This window comes from Sardina pilchardus, chromosome 21 (genome assembly GCF_963854185.1).
Source record: "Sardina pilchardus chromosome 21, fSarPil1.1, whole genome shotgun sequence".
Lineage (NCBI taxonomy): Eukaryota > Metazoa > Chordata > Actinopteri > Clupeiformes > Clupeidae > Sardina > Sardina pilchardus.
In genome coordinates this window covers 3,547,175-3,566,902 of record NC_085014.1, presented here as the reverse complement: position 1 = coordinate 3,566,902, position 19,728 = coordinate 3,547,175, and the positions used below count along the sequence as shown (strand labels likewise).

Sequence of the window (19,728 nt, the reverse complement as noted above, 5' to 3'; positions counted from 1 at the left end):
AACGTCATCAAAATCCATCCATTACTTACAGAATTATCTTGCTAAGAGACAGACAAACAGACAGACAAACAAACAGACAAACATATGCCGGTCCCCGATGAAAACATAACCTCCTTGGCAGAGGTAACAACAAAATATGCAGGCAGAAAATAAGTTAAGCATTTAGCAAATAGACTATTTAGAACATGATGCACAGTTCGTCACAGCAGTTATTCATCCCAAAACAGAAAAATATGCTCCCGCACTAACAGTCCTCCAATACCTCCTGACAGAAGATTCACTACTAGAGTCTACAAGGTTCCGCAACGCTGCCATGACTCATCAGCTGTTCCCCAGCTCGGCCTGAGAGGCGTCATGGATACTTAGCGGTAGATAAAACAGAGTGGCGCCACTCCCATAGACCTCCATAGGAAAAAATGGCAGCGCTTTTTCCAGGCTATTTCCTCGTTATGGGACTTTTGGAACTGTTTACAGCCAATCTCTTGGTCATTAGTTAATGAGTTAATTGATTACACCTTCCAGCATCTAGAAGTAGATCCCACCCTCCTGCAATTCAGCCATTAAGCGCAGGTTTTTTGGAACTTTTGATCGCGTGGCGGCGACATCAAGCGTGTCGCAACTCTCTCCCTCTATGGCTCTGTACTTACCTATGAGACGCCTGATGATGCCTAACTTGTCTGTGCTGCCGCTCCTAAAGGACGTGCAGTACGGCCTATAGGACGGCATACTGTACATTCTTTTTCACATTGAAACATAATGGATTGAAATATAAGAAATGTAACCGGTTATGTGACGGGGTGGTACATTTCATGATAAAATGGCTATAGTTATCCAATAACAGTCAAAATATCGACTCAACATACAGTACATGCCTTCAATTAGAAATGTAATTTATTTGCTGAGCAATGATGGTGTTAAATACTGTGCATGTGACGAGTGGTTTTCACTAAACCACTAGTTTGTGTTACGATGCTGCACTCTGGTGGTGGTTGTGAAACAATGAAAGCTGTATAGCACAGTGCAACCAGAAAGTTTCAGACACAGTTTTCCACGCATGACGCTTGCAATTGAACTCTGTAGCATCCTACTACCAATGGCCCTCGAGATGAATCTACAGTACAACTTAATTGGAGTCCACCTGTGCCTTAATGAATTCATTGGACTTTATTAGGAGAGGCACACATCTGTCTAAATAAGGTCTTACAGTTGATGGTGTACAGTACTGTATGTCAGAGTGAAAACCACAATGTCGAGAGAATTGTCCGTAGACTTGACTAGATCTGGCCTCCCTGTCAAACTGAGTAGTTGGGGCCTTAGGTCACAATTGATATTGGATTAAACAGCATGAAGATTCCATTTCTATGGATTCTTGTGAATATTTCAGTACCCAATATGTTGCATATACTTATTGTACTGCATTACACTGCAGCCAGAGGTCGGGTGGCACCAAAAGCAGAGGAGGGGGATACAGACATACTGAATGTGTGAAAAGATACTGCAGAGAAGCATGCCCAATGTTACAGACTGCATGTCTTGCTGATTGGCATAACACCCTGACCACAAAAGCAAACGTCTAGCATGCACTGTGATCTGATATGACTTGTTAACAGGAAACAATCTTTGCATAGCACTGAAATGGCCTAAAGAGAGATATTTTCATGTACATAAAAAAGTTGTGAAGAAGAAGAAGAAAATAAAATGCTTATTGATCATTGAAAGTGATGATTTACCAACAAGTACTTTAGTAATGCCTGTTTGAACAGTTTAAGAGAGTTGATAGTTAGGCCCAGAGAACATGTGCTTGATAGTCAACCACAGGAACCACAAGGTACCCTGCTTGATGAACAAAAGTGTTGTTTGCTCTTTTTGGGGCATACTGTAAGGCTGTTTCAAGACACCCACAGTTTGTTTTTTTTATTGTACATCACGTGTTTTTGGGGAAAATGGTGAAGAGTTTTAAGAAGCCCCAGAAAGCATGCCCATATCAGAGACAGCAGAGTTGCCAACTCTCTTGCACCTGGCGTGACACTCAGCACTTCAGCATCAATCTCACGCTTTCACGAAAACGCAAGAAATGTTACGCTAAATCCATTCTTCTTTTTCTCCAATCTGTTCATTATCAGTATGTCACGTGACAATGGTAAATCTTAGCTTTCCGATGGTATAGGACTACCAGTTGCTGTGATGAACAGATCGCAAGAAAATCAACGTGAATTTAGGCTACATTATTTGCAATGGGTGAAGCAAAATGCACTCTTCTCTGTTGGATCCGAATAATGTGTCGAAGCATGGAAAGATGACAAGGAAAACAGAGCGACATCTGGTGGTTTGCCTACATTATAGTAGCCTCGGTCTGGTGAAAATAATTTCTACAACGCTCAACACAATGACAAAGCTTGGAAATGTTCTCATGTATTACATGAAAAGTATTAGAATAAAGTTGCATTTCTATTTGTCTCAATTCAATACAATGACATAAGATTAGGCAACATAATCCTGTCACTCCTTGATGTTTTGGTAGAGGCCTGTTGCAGTTATTGGTCCGGTCTCCCATCCACTTACCAACCACAGTAGACACTACGTAGCTTCTGCAACTGACTATGTCTACATTTGATATAGCACTAAGCAGCGCATTGATACAATAGTTAGATAGTAGTAGTAGTATACAAGTAATTGACTGTAACTTATACTGAAGTTATGTTAACCTAGTAAAAACATACATACAATTATGCAAGATTGTCTTCTTCTACACACTGTTAGCATTTGTTAAACATTTGTAAACTGCTATTAAATGCTGTAGTCTTCATGTTAAAGCATCATTCCTACATCAACTCTCATCTGTAAATCATGTGTACATACAATTATGAATGGTGTGTTCATAGTAAACACGCGTATCTATTTTATATTTCTAAATTGATTGTTGCAATAGCGCTGAGCAGAGGTAAAGTAGTGGATAAGGAACTGGGCCAGCATGCAGTAAGCCAAAGAGTTGGGTGTTCAATCCCTGGTCTCCACCATTGTGGCAGTGCTCTTTTATTTCATTGATAGTGAAAATCACCTTAGATGAAATTGTGTCTGCTAAATAAATAGATGCAAATGCAACCTTCATAACTCATTTGTAAATGATTTGTAAATGTGTAGCATGGCATATACAGTCCTCACTTTAGATGGGTTCACAAATATCATTAACTAACCACTTGTAACTCCTGAGTTAATCATGAATCATAGTATGAGAATTAACACACACTGTATAGGAGTAATACTTTACAAATGATGATCAAAGCATTTACTGATAGTTCGTAACTGATTCATAAAAGGGAAATTATTTCATTTATGGTTTAAATGGTTGTTTCAGTATTTGAGGTATAAATCATGTATTTACAAACATTATTTTACTTACTATGATACATTTTGCATGAACAATAAATTGCTAATGATGAACAAACCATTAACTAATAGGTAACAAATGCTTAATAAATGATTAATTGTGTGTTGTTATTATATGATATGATAGCTATTTGGTTATGCACAACCTCTCCTAATTCATCAAAACCAAAACCAAAATTGTTTCCATTCTGTCTCCTTTAAGGCTGGTTCAGTTCAGTTATTTCGTAGGCGTCTGACTCTCCCTCTTCTTCCTGCTTCTCTCGTTTGCAGCGCACCCTGGCATCGTCGGTCCCGTCTTTGTAGCAGACACGTCTGCTTCCGCAGCTCACGGCGGCTTTCGTCTCCTCTGTGCAGCACACAGAGTTCTTGGTCCCCTCTCTGCAGCACTTTTGTTTGCAGCAAGAGCCCTTGGTCTCCTTTTCCTTTTTAAGGCACTTTTTTATCGCATACGATATAAATCCCAGACATAAGACAAAGAGGGGAACGAAGCATATGATCTGTGTATTGTTCCTTTGTTGTACGGTATATTGACGACTCAGGACCAACAGTCAGGATGTGTAACTCATCACGTTTAATACTCAACTCCTTCAGCCCTCATTGATCCACCTTATATGGCTACCCCCAGCACCCTGGTGGTCATATCATACCATTACATCTCCCCCTTTTAGCTGGCAGTTTAACTGTCTCAGGCAAACCATTAACATAACAACATCTTTAAACAGTATGGCTATTTCCTTACCATGTAAACTTAAGAATTCACTTTTATTCATTTCAAACCCCTAAATTAAAACCTTAAAGCTCCAGTGTTGAATCACAGGACCTAATGAAGAAATAATATTTTACCATAGCCATCTTGTATCTGAACCTTGCTTTTCAAACAGAACAGAAACATAACATCTTTCTTTTACAGCTCCAGTATATTCTGTCTTTCTCTCTTTTTTTTTCATTTAGAGCTCAGAGTTTTTCTCTCTCTTTTTTTTTTTTTTTTTTTCTGTGTCCAATGTTCAAAGGTCCAGTCTTTCAGGAGGCCTAGATGGTCGGCCCGACCTAGTTGTTACGGTCTCATCTGGTTCTGGAGGTACTGGTACTTCCCTGAGGTGTGAGCGGTTGCGTCTCAGCTGTCCTCCCTCTGCTGTCTCCACCTCGTATGAGCGAGGTGTGTGCGCCGGCCCCACGACGGTCCCTCTGGTGTTTGTAGGTCTGACCCACACCTGCTGTCCCGGCTGTAGAGGTGGCAGGGTTTGAGTGCGATGTCTCCGGTTGTATGTCTGTTGTTGTTGCAGCTTCACCGCGGCGTCCTTTGTTCTGAATGTTTGTAGATCTGGCCACTCTGGTTGTAGCTGTGCTGGAGACACTGGAACCGACGTTCTGATCCTTCTGCCCATCAGCAGCTGGGATGGGGAGAATCCATGGGTCAGTGGAGTGGCCCTGTAGGCCAGCAGTGCCTTGTGAAAGTCTCCCTCTTTCTCCAAGAGGGACTTGACCGTTCTCACGGCCCGTTCTGCCTCCCCGTTGCTACGAGGATAACGGGGACTGCTTGTCACATGGGTGAAATCATAGTCCTGTGCGAACTGAGAGAATTCCATGCACGAGAACTGGGGACCATTGTCTGTGACTAACACTTCAGGGCAGCCGTGTCTGGCAAACACAGCTCTGAATCTGGCTATAGTCTGTCTTGCTGAAGTGCTGGGCAGTGTGCAGACTTCGATATAGCGGGAGAAGTAGTCAATCAGAACTAAATAGTTCCCATTCTGCCAATGGAAAAGATCTGCTGCGACTCTCTGCCAGGGTCTGCTCGGGAGCTCAGTAGTGAGGAGGGGCTCCACAGGTGTCTGAGCTTCACGTGCACATGTTTCGCATCTTTCCACCATCTGCTTCACAGCGGGCGTGATGCCGGGCCACCAGACTGATTCTCTGGCCCTAGCTAGACATTTGTTGATGCCTTGATGTCCCTGGTGCAATCTCTGAAGGATGTCAGCTCTCATGTGCTCTGGGATGATCAGTCTCTCACCTTTCATGAGCAGTCCTCCCCCTACATGCAGGCATGACCTGTCCGGCCAGTAGGGTAGCAACAGTTCATGCACGTCGCGTCTGTGTTCGGGCCAGCCGTTTGCAATGTAACGGCTGAGGCGTTTGCAGGCATCATCCGAGTGTTGGGCACTTTTTATCTGGTCCAGTTTTGTAGGTGTGGCTGGCAGACTTTCCACCACGCTGTTCAGGTAAGCTTGACATTCTTTTTCCAGGCTGTGCTCCACCTCTGTGCCTGTAGCTGGCAGAGGCGCCCTCGACAGTGCGTCAGCAGTTATTAGGTTTTTCCCTGGGACATGGATGATGTTGAAGTTGAATCTGAGCAGCCTGAGTCTGAACCTGATAATCCTTGGCGGCAGGTCATCCAATGCTCTGGACTTCAGGAGTGTGAGGAGTGGTTTGTGGTCAGTTCTAATGGTAAAGTCCAGACCACTTAGGTATCCTCGCAGGCGCTCACATGCCCAGGTCAACGCCAATGCCTCTTTTTCAATTTGGGCATATCGTGATTCAGCTTTGGTGAGGCTTCGTGAAATGAAAACAACAGGTCTCCACTCACCGTCTGGCTGTTTTTGTGTCAAGACCCCCCCAATCCCAAATGAGGAGGCATCTGCAGACACTATGGTTTCATGGTGTGGACTGTATTGGGCTAACACTGTCTCTGACCCCAGTTCTTTCTTCGTCTCTCTGAACGCTTTCTGCTGGGGTGGCCCCCATGCCCAGCTGTTCTCCGTCTTCAGCAGGTCGCGGATGGGCTTTGTGAGGTCAGGCAGGCGGGGTGAAAATTTGCCAACATAATTCACCATGCCCATGAAGCGGCGAACATCCGCCACATCTTTCGGTTCAGGCATTTCGAGGATCGCCTTGATTTTGTCTGGGTCTGCTCTGACGCCCTGGGTGTTGATGACGTGACCCAGGAACCGGATCTCAGTCAGACCGAACTGACATTTTTCATTGAGGGTGAGGCCAGCCTCTCTGAACTTCTGCAGCACTCTGTGTAGCCTGCTGTCATGTTCTGCCCGGTCCTGTCCTGTGATGAGGACATCGTCTGCGTGGCAAAGGACTCCGTCTATGCCATCGATGAGCTGGGAGATCCTCCTTTGAAAATGTTCAGGAGCGGACGATATGCCAAATGGTAGTCTTTTGAAGTAGTAGCGTCCCTCTGGCGTGATGAACGTTGTCAGCAGCATCGACTCCTTGTGTAGTGGCACCTGCCAGAAGCCTGATGTCGCGTCCAACTTTGTGAAGAATCTGGCCCCTTCGAGTTTGGCCAGCGTTTCGTCCACCGCAGGTAGGATGTGTCTCTCTCTGATGACATTTTCATTCAGGTGAGTCAGATCTACACATATGCGAATTTTTCCTGAGGGCTTCACGACCGGCACCATGCCCGCGCACCACTCTGTGGGTTCTTCCACGCGGGCTATAACCCCCAACTCCTCCATCCTGTCTAGCTCCTCTTTCACCTTGGTGCGGAGAGGAATGGCCACTCTCCGTGGTGCTGAGAGTGCGTAGGGCAGGGCATCTCCTTTAAGCTTGATCTTGTATTCACCCTGGAGCTGGCCTAGCCCTTGGAAGACCTCTGGGTACGTTGAGCGGAAGGATGCTTCTGTGTCGCCTATGCTGTTCAGCTGAGGGATCATGTGCAGTCTCCGGATGGCAGGGAGACCCAGCAGCGATGTGTTGAGATCTTTCACGATGAAGACCTCCTCCTCAATCTTTCTATCTCCCCTCTGGATGACTGCAGTCACTTGCCCCATGACATTCAGAGGCAGGCCTGAAGGCCCCAGGAGAGGCCTGCGTGCTGCTGTGTAAGTGCCATGTTTGTGTAAATCGTATTCCGTTTCAGGAATGGCAGTCACAGACGCACCAGTGTCCACTTTAAAACGTACAGGTCCGCCATTTACAGCAAGTGTCTCAGTCCATGTAGGTGACTGAGAGTGATTCACAGTCCCTAAATAAGCTGCTGAATCGTCCTCCTCTATGGAATCTAATTTTTGTGCAGCCCTGCACACTGCAGCATAGTGTCCCTTCTTTGAACATTTTCTGCACTCGACGTCCTTTGCTGGGCAGTCCTTCCAGGAATGTTCCGGGAATTTCCCACATTTCCCGCACTGTTTCGGCTTAGCTGTATGCTGCGAGTGAGAGGGGCTGAATCCCTGCGCTGGCTTTTTCCCGCTCATCTTTCTCCTGGATATCGCATCCACTTGCTCCGATGCCTCAGTTGACCGTAGAACTGCCTGTTGCTTTTTCACCTCTTCGTGCTGCCTCACTTGCGTTGTTGCCGTCTTTAAATCCAACTTGTCATTTAGCTGCATTTTTTCTGACAATTTTGCATCGCGTATGCCAACAACAATCCTGTCTCGGATCAGTTCCTCACGCAGGACACCGAACTTGCAATGCTCGGCAAGCTTATGCACTGCTGTGATAAAGCTCTCAGCAGATTCACCTACTTCTTGGCATCTCTTATTAAATTTGGCTCGTTCGTAAATTACGTTGTGGGTGCCAACAAAGTGTTCATCAAAAGCCTTTTTAACTTCGTCGTAATTGTTCACTTTAGCTGCTTCTAACGCAAATGAACTCAAAATGTCCTCGGCTTTCTCGCCCATTGTATAAATCAAAGAATTCACCTGGAAAGCGCTGTCCTTATCCGTCAGTCCAGACGCGATTCTGAAGCGCTCGAAACGTTTGATCCAGGCAGGCCACGAACTTGGCTCGTAGTCAAAAGCCCCGGGTGGTGTGATGGTGAATATGTGGTCCATGCTGGCGTTGTTAGCTTGTCGCTAGCTTCTTAGCTTTCGCTGACTTAGCACTTTCCTCACCGTCTCACAACTCACACTCACAACTCTCACGTAATCCACTGTAAACTGCACCGAATAGTTGTCACAGTTCTTCCATCAACTCTTCCTGTCGTGGGTTGTTGAATTCTGACACCATGTATTGTTCCTTTGTTGTACGGTATATTGACGACTCAGGACCAACAGTCAGGATGTGTAACTCATCACGTTTAATACTCAACTCCTTCAGCCCTCATTGATCCACCTTATATGGCTACCCCCAGCACCCTGGTGGTCATATCATACCATTACAATCTGAAAGACACAGTAGAGATCTTAGCCCAGTAGCATTTTTGTTGGCAAGTCAATGGACAGTCATCAACAACCCCGCCCCCCAAAAAATAAAAAAATACCCTCAACACCGACCCTCACCTGAGAATCACCATAAAGCTTGAATGCGTCATGCTTGATAATCTCCTTCTCGTCCACTGTCATATTCTCCGTTGGTTGACACCATCTTCGCTTCTCCTGAGTTCTGACATATGTGCCATTCCTGGTGTCCATTAAACATGCATAATACTCCCCGTCGTTGAAGAGCAGCGCCAGCCACACAAGGACTGGGACAGTACTGGAGAGGATCCTGTTTACTGTTTTACAATTCCAATCGCATTTGCAATTGCACTTGCATTGACACTTGCAAATTTGGATAGTCATCATAACCACAAAGACTATGATAGCAGGGATGGTGAATAAAGCTACGAAGCACAGCACATTCCAAGTGGGACGGCAAGGGCACTCAAACTCCATATCTGCTAACCTTTCTAGTCCTGCAAGGATCAAGCCAAATATCACATTTAAGGAAGCAGGACTATCTACAATATTTACTCCCAGCTTTGAAAGGAAATCCTTTGGTATCTTTTGGGGTTGGTCCATACTTGATTGATGCTAGACTATGACTGAAAAAAAAGAGATCAATTCTACCTTATTGGATAGTTGCTCTTATGGCATCCACCTGTGATCTCTGCACTTCAACATCAATCATCAGCATTTATACCACACAGCCATAAATATTCATGTGCTGTCCATTTCAATTGGCTGAAACAATGTCATATTCAGCCAATCAGCATGAACTAAATTACCCAAAACGATGATTTTTTTTAATTAACCTCTATGGTAGTCCATTAAATCACGTATTTATTCTTAATGAATAAGAAGTTTATCTTAAATAAACTTCTCAAGTTAAACTCACAGACATTGTACTTTTTTTGTACTCAAAACATGTTTATGAAGCATCAGCAAGGAAACAAAAGTGTTCTGCCCTGTACCCGCACACAATTATTACAGCAATGAATTGGGGAAAGTAGCCTACAGATAAGAGTAGCGCTCACCATTGGGTGGAACTGGTGTTGACTTGTACACAGTGGATACCAGTAGCTTGGAACAGAGAACAGGAAGAACATGGAGCAACCTGCTTAGACAGTTGTCTGCAGGGGAGGAAGGAAGGACAATGATACTAAGGCGCCACCTGTGGGCAAATTTGGGTAACTTGACAAATTAGTTACTGGCTCAGCATCTTATGCAGTGTGTGCAAAGGGCTGTATTGGGCTTTGGTCATTTCAGGGCCATTAATATTTTGAACTTGTGAAAAGATGGTCACATTGCAGCTATGCTAAATAATTTGTCAATTTGTCAACTTGTGATATTTGCAGCCTGAGTGTATATGAATCTGGGTTGTGGGCTATAACATACTCGTCTCTCTGTCATACTTGGTTGAGACTAGGGCAAGTTTGTTGTGTAGCATTTTCAGTTGTAGGTAAATGAACAGTGAGGGGCAGCTGATAAAAAAAAATAATGCATCTGTTTCAAGGCACCTATAGTACATACTTTAATGTTTGTGTTTGTTAACATTACATTAACAGGACGGTGACAGTCAAATATCACTCCTATTATTCCTCAAATAATTAGTGGGATTTGTTGATCATGTGATTTTGAGTAAAATGGTGAACTGTTTTCATGAGCCCCAGGAAGCATGACCATATCAGGAGGGTGATGTGATAGTCTGAGCTAGTTGATGCTAGTGCAGATGGGACTAGGTTTAAGCTGACCAAATTTCATTGGTTGAGTTCTAAGTTTGTTCTAATTCATACAGTTCATGAAGTTCACATACTTTACCTACTTCAAGCAGGAGTAGGTTCAGAAGCAGAAACCAGAAAGAGGAGATGTGCTAATTTCCCTTCTGTTGCTAGGCTAACCAGCACAGACAGATAGGGGGATGGTAGCAGTGGTGATGAAGGATATACTTCATCTCAGGTTAAATTGGCACCCAATGTAATTCACCTTTTATGCTGTGTTTTAAAATAAAGTCTTGTCCTAATAAATGTACTGGATGCGATTTTCGACAAGATTTGTATCTGGATGTGTGAGGAGTCAGCTTGGTTACCAGATCTGCCCACGGCACACCAAACGCCCTCTACTGGCCACTAGATACTGTAGGTACCATCATGCACTCTTTAGGGATCACTTTACCTAAGCCAGATGGAACACAGTTACAAAGAACTTTCCATTTTCAACTCCTTTTGTATTACTTGCCAGGAGGACCAGAACATTACAGTCGTATGAGTTTATCACATTATACTGCAGAAGGAACCAGAACATTACAGTCGTATGAGTTCATCACATTAGACTACAGGAGTAAGCTCCACACCCTATGAGTTCTGTCCCAGCCCTGGCAATATCAAATAAACAACCCAGATGTCATGCACTATTGGAGTTACAGTGAGATATGAAGCTGAGCTTTCCACAGCGTTTTAAGTGTTTGAGACATCTGTGTCAATCTGGGCCTTTAGGTGAAAGCATCATGATGTGGGTAAGCCCATCACATTAGGTCTACATTATGTTGAAGTAGGCAACGTACAGTTCTATAGTAGGCCTATATGTAAAAAGTATCAAATAATAATAACGATAAAAAAACATGAAATAAAAAACATACCGATTATAGGTCGGTCTGCCTACTTGTAATCGACATCTTTGTGTATCAATCGCATGGCACCTTTGTAAATTGAACTGTTGTCGTATGTACAGTAGAAGGGGGCTCACACAAAGGATACTCAATATCAACTCTACCACGATCTGAATTATAGCCTGCAGACAATGGAACAAATCAAGCAAATCGTTTTTCTTTCATTCAAATTCTTTATTCAGAGTAGGTTGACTTGAGCATAAGCACATTTACAGCAATTCAGAAAATTAAGGAAACAGCAGTTGAATTATGGAAATGCAGCATAATAATGTACTGTATAACAATAATAACATTGTTCAGGTCTTAAAGATCCATAGATTCAAATATTGAAGTATTGAACACCACTCAAAAGTAAGTTCATGCTAATACATTAGCAGTTTTGCTGATCAAAAAAACACATACAGTACAGTACAATTCATTTAAATTTCATTTGAAAATCACAGTCTACCACCATCTTAGAAGATTATAAGTTTTGCTGAGGAGTTGCAGACGTCTGTAAACAGTGTTGAAGTTGGTGGAGGGGGTGATGATAATGTAGCGGCTATAAGGCGCTGGGTTAACATGCAATTGCCTGAGAAGTTGTGGGTTCCAATCCAAGTTTCCGCCGTTGTGCCTTTGAACAAGACACTTAACCCTGAGTTGCTCAGTCGCTTTGAATAAAAGGAAAACATGTAAGACCTTTCTGAGTGATCTCTCTGGCCTGATCCTGGAAAGGCTTCTAGCTTATCAATTTATCTTCACTTGTTTTAAAAAAAATCTGAAAAATGCACATTTCATAATGCTGAGGCGATATTCTACTCTAAGCAAAACAGAGATAAGCCCACAATTTACAGCTCTGTCCAGCATGTAACATATTTACTGGTTTTCCCCGCAACTCAACTCAACAGTACTTCCACTCTTTTTAAGCTCACTCTTTCTGCTCCATCATCGGTATTCTCTCGCCTCCCTGTGCCCCCTGTGCTTCTACTGCCACCTGTGCCTCTTCTGCCCCATGTGCTCCATCTGCCCCCTGTGCTCTATCTGCCCCCTGTGCTCTCTTTTGTGTGCAAAGTTTAACTAAATACAGGATAAGTCCAATGCAGAAGGCACAGAGAAAACCCATGCCTACAACCTGGAAGACACAAAGCGGAGAAGATGTGTGAGGCCACAGCAAACTTTTAGTAGGATATCCAAAATCATGTGAAATAAGTACATGATAAATACAAGAGGCAGACTGAAACACACACACTCTCTCTCTCTCTCTCTCTCTCTCTCTCTCTCTCTCTCTCTCTCTCTCTCTCTCTCTCTCTCACACACACACACACACACACACACACACACACACACACACACACACACACACACACACAAACACACACACCAGAAAAGTAGCACAGATGAAGCAGACCCCACTCCACCCCACAAGCTGTTACCTTTAATACATGCCCTCACCTGTGAATGAAAATAGAGTTCCTCTGAGCGCTTTTCTTCTGCACTGTAATCTTTGGGGCTACACCAATTGTGGTTAAGGCCACCTTTGACATATGTGCCATTCCAGTCCATCTTTGCACATGACAAGTACCGCCCATCAAAGAAGAGTAACAGCAGCCATACAAATCCCGGGATAGAACTGCAGAAAATCTTGTAGCACAGGTTTTCATGAATGTCTATTCGAAGTATCAGCATTATTGTGAGGACGATGATGGGAGGGAAGATGAAGAAAACTGAAGAAAAAGCAGCGTTCCATTTGGGTTTGCAAGGACACTGAAACTCCAACTCCAACAGCTTCTCAAATCCCATCAGTATGATGCTTACGACTGCTGGCTCTTTGCCAAAATAATCCTTCAGTTTTGAAAATAATGTTGCAGTTATTTGTTTTACAGTTTCGCTGGAGTTCATACTTGATTGATACTAGACTATAAAAAAGTATGATTTAATTCCTCCTAGTTGTCCTATTGTAATGCCTGCAATTCAGAGTCAATCATATTTATACCACACAATCACACATATTCATATTTCCCAGTGTCTCTATTGGGTCAAACAAATATATTCAACCTAATTGGGTGTTCAGATGTAACATTCAGCCAATCAGCAAGATAGTATATTTTCACACATGCAATACGTCTGCATTCGCCGTGCACAACACTCTGACCACAAAAGCAAACTTCTAGCATGCACCGTGATCTGGTATCTCAGGAAACAATCTTAGCATGGCACTGAAACGGCCTAAACAGAGAATTTCTTTAAAAAGTTGTGAAGAAGAAATTAAAATGCCTATTGATCATTGAACGTGATGATTAATCAACAAGTACTTTAATAATGCTTGTTTGAACAGTTCAAGAGAGTTGATTGCCAGGCCCAGAGAACATGTACTTGATAGTCAACCAGAGAAACCTCAAGGTGCCCTGCTTGATGAACAAAAGTTGTGTTTGCGCTTTGTTAGCCTGTTAGCTGATTCAAGATCCTCACAGTTTGTTTTTTTGTACATCATGTGCTTTTGCGGAAAACGGTGAACAGTTTTAAGAAGCCCCTGGCCCAGGAAGCATGCCCATATTAGGGACAGGGAGTTAGTCAGGTCAGTGCAAGATAAATGTAATTATATGTAAGCCAACCAAATTTCTAAATATTTGCTAAGGTGACAGAATTGGACAAAATCTAATCCAGCACAATGAGTAGTGATTTGTAAAATGTGCATTTTCTTATCACATGCAGGGTGACGTGAAGTTTGCACATTTATCAAAGACATTGACGCACAGTTAACAGTCCATCCACCTCTGGTGAATGGAAATGTGAGCAAACTTGAATTGTTTACAGTCAGGCGTTTCATGTTCCAAAATCCGGTAATCCATGCTCTCTCTCTTCTTCCTGCTGCTCTCGTTTGCAGGGTACCCTGGCATCATCGGTCCCCTCATCTTCCTGCTATGCTGCTCTCGTTTGCAGTGCACCCTGGCATCGTCGGTCCTGTCTTCGCAGCACACTCGTCTGCTTCCGCAGCTCATAGTCCCTTCTGTGCAGCACACAGAGTTCTTGATCCCTTCTGTGCAGCACACAGAGTTCTTGATCCTTCTGTGCAGCACACAGAGTTCTTGATCCCTTCTGTGCAGCACACAGAGTTCTTGATCCCTTCTGTGCAGCACACAGAGTTCTTGATCCCTTCTGTGCAGCACACAGAGTTCTTGATCCCTTCTGTGCAGCACACTGAGTTCTTGGTCCCTTCTGTGCAGCACTCAGAGCCCTTGATCCCTTCTGTGCAGCACTCAGAGCCCTTGATCCCTTCTGTGCAGCACTCAGAGCCCTTGATCCCTTCTGTGCAGCACACAGAGCCCTTGGTCCCTTCTGTGCAGCACACCTGTCTGCAGCAAGAGCCCTTGGTCTCCTTTGTAAAGTGCTTTTTCACCGCATACAATATACAGTGGGGAGAATAAGTATTTGACCCCATGCTAAAGTTGACTAAAAAAAGGAATATAAAATCATCTTTTGACAATTGATCTTAAAGTGTAAGTCCGGCGAAAAATGCCATACGCTTTCAAAATCGCATTTTTAAACCACTATCATTGCTCAAAACAGCGCCAAACCTTGTCAGCAGTAAGTGTAAAACTGAAGAAGGGCTTACAGGCTCGAAACGTCACGGTTATGAAATAAATAATTGGGAGCAAAACATTTTTCTTTTTTTTCTTTTTACTTGATAAATTTAACAGCCCTGACTTTTACTATTTTACAATGTAGCCCACGTTGTGGTGCAGTTTGCACAATTTGTTTTGGGAAATGCACTTACTGTTGTGTAAATCATTCATGGTGATTAGAGAAAAGTGGCAGAGTAAAACTGTAATTTTAATATAATGATTGACTAATTTTATGACAGCTTCTCTGTAATCGTTTCTTCCTTGAGTCATTTCAGACCTTCCCTAGTCTACCTCCCTCAAGCGATTGAATCAAACGGTTTCATATTCCGAAATGGGTAAAATAAAGTGAAACTCACATCATGGTATGGGGTCCATTTACGTTTAAACAGGTTGTTGAGGCTGGTTCAGAGGAGTCATTTGGGTTTCTACTGCACTTGATTGTGGTGCACCTTGTTCCTGGTTTTTGCAGCACAGGCGTCTGCAGCACACAGAGGCATTGGTCCTCTCTTTGCAACCGTCCTGGTCGCAGTCACAGTGCTCAGAGCCATTAGGCCCCGCTGTGTTGCACTCTTGTTCGTTATTGCTCTTTGTACAGCACACTAGTTGTAAACAATAGTCCTTGGTCTCCTTTGTACAGCAGTTTGTCTTTGCATACCATATCCCAAATCCCAGAAAATAGACCAAGATGGGAATGAAGCATATGATCTGAAAGACACAGTTGAGATGTTAGCCCAGCTACATTATTGTTGGGAATTCAGTGCACACAGGCATCCTACAGTTGTCTAAACTAAACAGACAAACAAACAAACAAACAAACAAACAAAAATCCCTCATGTTACCCTCAACCCAAATCCTCACCTGAGAATGACCATATAACTTGTCCGCTTCTCTTGTGATAACTTCCTCCTCCGCCTCAGTTGGTTGACACCATCCTCGGTGATCCCCAGTCTGGGTCTTGACATACGTGCCACTCCTGTTGGCCATTGCACATACATAATACACCCCGTCATAGAACAGCAGCACCAGCCACATGAGAGCAGGGACCGAACTGGAGAGAATCCTGTTTTCCAGTTTACAACTCCAACCGCAACTGCAATTGCACTGGCATTGACAGTTGCATTTTTGAATAGTCATCATAAACACAAAGACTCCGATAGTAGGGATGGTGAATATAGCTACAGAGTACACCACATTCCAAACGCGATTGCAAGGGCACACAAACTCAATATTCATTAACCTTTCTACTCCTATAAGCATGGATCCAAAGATCACATTCATGAGAGCAGGACTAGTTGTAATTTTTTTCGTCAGTTTTGAAAGCAAGTCATGTGGTAATTGGTCCATACTTGTCTGACTATCTGGATAGTTTCTGTTATGGCATCCAACAGCGATCTCTGCAATTCAACATCAATCATTAATATTTATACCACATAGTCATACGTATTATTGTGCTCTCCGTTTCAATTGGCTGAAACAAATGTAATATTCAGCCAATCAGCATGAACTAAATTACCCAGAATGATTACAGAATGAAACTGAAACAGTGGATGTTTTTTATGTAGTCATTAAAGTTAGTTCATTAAAACACGTATGCATTCTTAAATTAATAGGAAGTTAATCTTAAACAAACTTATCAAGTTAAACGTATTACAATATTCTTTTCGTACTTTTCATAATCTTTAGTGTTCTGCCCAATGCCCGCAAACAACTATTAAAGTAATGACTTGGGGAAAGAGCAGATAAGACTCACTACTGACAACTGTAGCTTGGAACAGAGAGCAAGGAAAACATACTTGGCCAGTTATCTCCAGGGGAGGAATGAAGGACAATGATGCTAAAGTGGATTAGGCCCGTTTGATTTTACCTATGGCCCGCCCGCAAATTACCTGCAAATCTGTTTTTCATGACTATGCAATAAATCAATAAGATGAAACGGCAGCAGTGGTCAGCTACAAAAATAAACAATGTCGCATGGCACGCGCCTGTCACACTGGCTGTCAGGGTGCGTACCTAAATTCAATCTAACTCTCAATATAATAACGCACTATTAAAAAGTTTCGGTGTAGACCTTCTTGGATCGCTCGGAGCGGCAATTTACAAACTCACCCATTACCTACACAGGAATTCCTGCATTGGCAGCAATCCCAACAAACAAACTCAAAGTTGATGATGATGAGGAGTAAATTTTAGGCCTCAGTCATTTTTGTACGGAACGACAGAGAGCTATAACAATATGATTTGCTTTGGACAAAAGTGTCTGCTAAATACTGTGAGCATATCATAATAACAGCCATAACCATAAAAGCCCTTAGGGTGGACTTTGGACCATCTCCTTAAGCAAGAGACGTCTTACAAGTTGGATGTCAATGATTGTTAGCCCATCACTTAATTGAGCTGTGACAGTTGTTGGGTATGAATGTTACTCCATCAGATGACACTGCGTTACTAGCCTGGACACCAGACTGTCTTCTTCGCAGAGAGTCTGGCCACAGCCCATTTTTTATTAGACATTAGGCGCGTTCAAGCTCAACCCCAACTGACCTCTTGCAGCAGCGAGATCTCCCGGTGACAGCAGGGGCGGGGATACAAACGCTGCTATGAAGTTGGACACTCTCTACTTCCCGTAGTCTAGACGTGACCACGTGATGAAACAGGCCCTTGTGGACATGAACATGCATCTAAAAGCCAATTAGGGCAAAGTCCCCGACGTCATGAAGGCAGGGTCTAGGCCGGTCTAGGCTCCGCAGTACCTGGAGAGGAACTGCGCTGCTGCTGCGCAGCCGCCTTGCTTTAAGCATCAGTGCCCAGGGGTACCATGCCCCTATATATAAAGTATATATTCTTTTTTTCTGCCCGCGGACCCCCCTGTCTCAAGTGATGATGATGATTATGACACTAGTTATTACTGTACCTCCACCAAGGAGGTTATGTTTTCATCGGGTTTGTTTGTCTGTTTGTCTGTTTGTTAGCAAGGTAACACAAAAGTAATGGATGGATTTCAATGAATGCTCAGAGAAGGTCTGAAATGACCCTGAAATGGCGGTGTAATGGCATGGTATGGCCACGTGGTGGCGATCTGATTAGTTTAGGTTCAAATGTATAACAACCAAGGCAGAACAATACAGACGGAGGTCTGCACTCTCTGACTGCTTTTCTAGTTATTATTACTGTACATGTATGATGAGTGCATCTTTCTTCCGCATGGGAGTCTATGGCAGTGTCTGGTAATTTTTTTTTTTTTTTTTAATTGCTTAACTCTGATTCAGGACAGTCATCTTACTGTATCCTTTTCTTGCTTGACATGTCTGATAAAATAGCATCAAGTTGCCATGAAAACTCTATAAGATGTTCTACATTTTCAACAAAAGTACACTCAATGTATCCAAAAAATCCCCCAAAAATCATAGTCGCCCACCTTAGGTATACTGTACATTTGTGACTGGTTGGTATATGAGACGGGGTGGTACATTTCATGATAAAATGGCTCTAGTTAAGTTATTGAAAACAAAAATGCCCTCAAGTAAATGTAATTTGCTTAGCAAAAATAATGACAGTTATTCCATGTCTGATATATGTCTGATGGGTGGTTTTCACTAAATCACTAGTTTGTGTCACGATGCTGCACTCTGGTGGTGGTTTTGAAGCAATGAAAGTAGTCCAGTGCAATGGGGAATTTTCAGTTGTCCTATATTTTATTATGTTTCAGACTCATCTTCAAATGGACTCAATTTAAAAAAAATACCTAATTTACATACGTATTCAGACAGGTTATGATGCTTGCAATTGAGCTGTGGTGCATCCTACCAACTTGATTGGAGTCTACCTGTGCCTTAATGAATGCATTGGACATTATTAGGAGAGGCACAATCTAAATCAGGTCTAACTGTTGATGGTGTACTGTACTGTATATCAGAGTGAAAACCACGAGACGAAGATAATTGTCCATAGACCAGCAAGACTCTGTGGTTGTGCAAGTGTAGCTTGTGTTGTGTTGAACTCACATCACATACCCTTGAGATAGAGGTGAGAGTATATACAGTAGTTCCATTTCAAATCAGCCTAGAAAATCTCTCAATTACTGTTGGTCTTATTACACTTTCTAACTTGAGAGGAAAAGTATTAAATAAGAAAATTCCTGGAAATCTAGTCACTTTTAAACGTGATGTTAGCAAGTGAGATGCTAACAGTCTAATCTGACTCAATGATGCTAGGCTGGTGCTAAAAGTGGTATCGCCAGACTCAGAGAACGGCTGGATGAACTGGAGAAAGGTAAAGATCAATTATTTTACTCAAGAGGAGGTGAAAAATGAGCGTAATTCCCCAAATGGTAGAATATCGAATATAGAATGGTAGAAGTCAAGTGTTTGACACATGTCTGTGTCACTCTGGACCTTTGTGGGTTAAAGCAACATGAAACATTGTTCTCGCCCTTGTTCGGTAAGCCAACCCCATCACATTACACCATGTTAAAGTAGGCAACATACAGTTCTATAGTATATGTAAAAAGTAAAAAATAAAAACAATGTTAAACATGAAATTAAGGCCACAGCTGTGGCGCAACTGGCTGGGGCACCTGCACTGCACGCCGGCGACCTGGGTTCGATTCCCGCCCCGTGGTCCTCTCCGGATCCCACCCCAGCTCTCTCCCCCATTCACTTCCTGTCTTTCTCCACTGTCACTGTCAATAAAAGCATAAAATGGCCCCAAAAAAACCCCATGAAATTAAAAACATACATATTTTATAGGTCGGTCTGTAATCTACAGTGCATGCACTCTTTGTGTATCGATCGCACGCCACCATGGTAATTTGATGCTCAATATCGACTCTACTCAACTCAACTCAACTCAACTCAACTCAACTCAGTCTGCTCTATGGAATTCTTTGTTTACATCTGAATGTACAAATTATGGCCTGCTGGCA

At 43.0% G+C, this 19,728-nt stretch overlaps 2 protein-coding genes across 3 annotated transcripts; both read right to left on the bottom strand.

Moving 5' to 3' along the window:
• Nucleotides 1-3,003: 3,003 nt before the first annotated feature.
• LOC134068940 (uncharacterized) lies at nucleotides 3,004-9,195 on the bottom strand. Of its 2 annotated transcripts, none has more exons than XM_062524763.1 (2): nucleotides 8,619-9,195; nucleotides 3,004-3,884 (listed from the first exon to the last, which is right to left on the bottom strand). In XM_062524763.1, the coding sequence occupies exons 1-2, from the start codon at nucleotides 9,117-9,119 to the stop codon at nucleotides 3,585-3,587; spliced, it is 801 nt and encodes a 266-aa protein (XP_062380747.1). In that variant the 5' UTR covers nucleotides 9,120-9,195; the 3' UTR covers nucleotides 3,004-3,584. The 2 variants fall into 2 exon arrangements, with proteins under 2 accessions (XP_062380747.1, XP_062380748.1); XM_062524764.1 differs by having other exon boundaries at nucleotides 3,004-3,821.
• Nucleotides 9,196-11,398: 2,203 nt separating this feature from the next.
• Nucleotides 11,399-13,125, bottom strand: LOC134068978 (uncharacterized). The gene is made up of 2 exons (XM_062524813.1): nucleotides 12,637-13,125; nucleotides 11,399-12,316 (listed from the first exon to the last, which is right to left on the bottom strand). The coding sequence occupies exons 1-2, from the start codon at nucleotides 13,081-13,083 to the stop codon at nucleotides 12,113-12,115; spliced, it is 651 nt and encodes a 216-aa protein (XP_062380797.1). The 5' UTR covers nucleotides 13,084-13,125; the 3' UTR covers nucleotides 11,399-12,112.
• Between the last annotated feature and the right edge of the window lie 6,603 nt (nucleotides 13,126-19,728).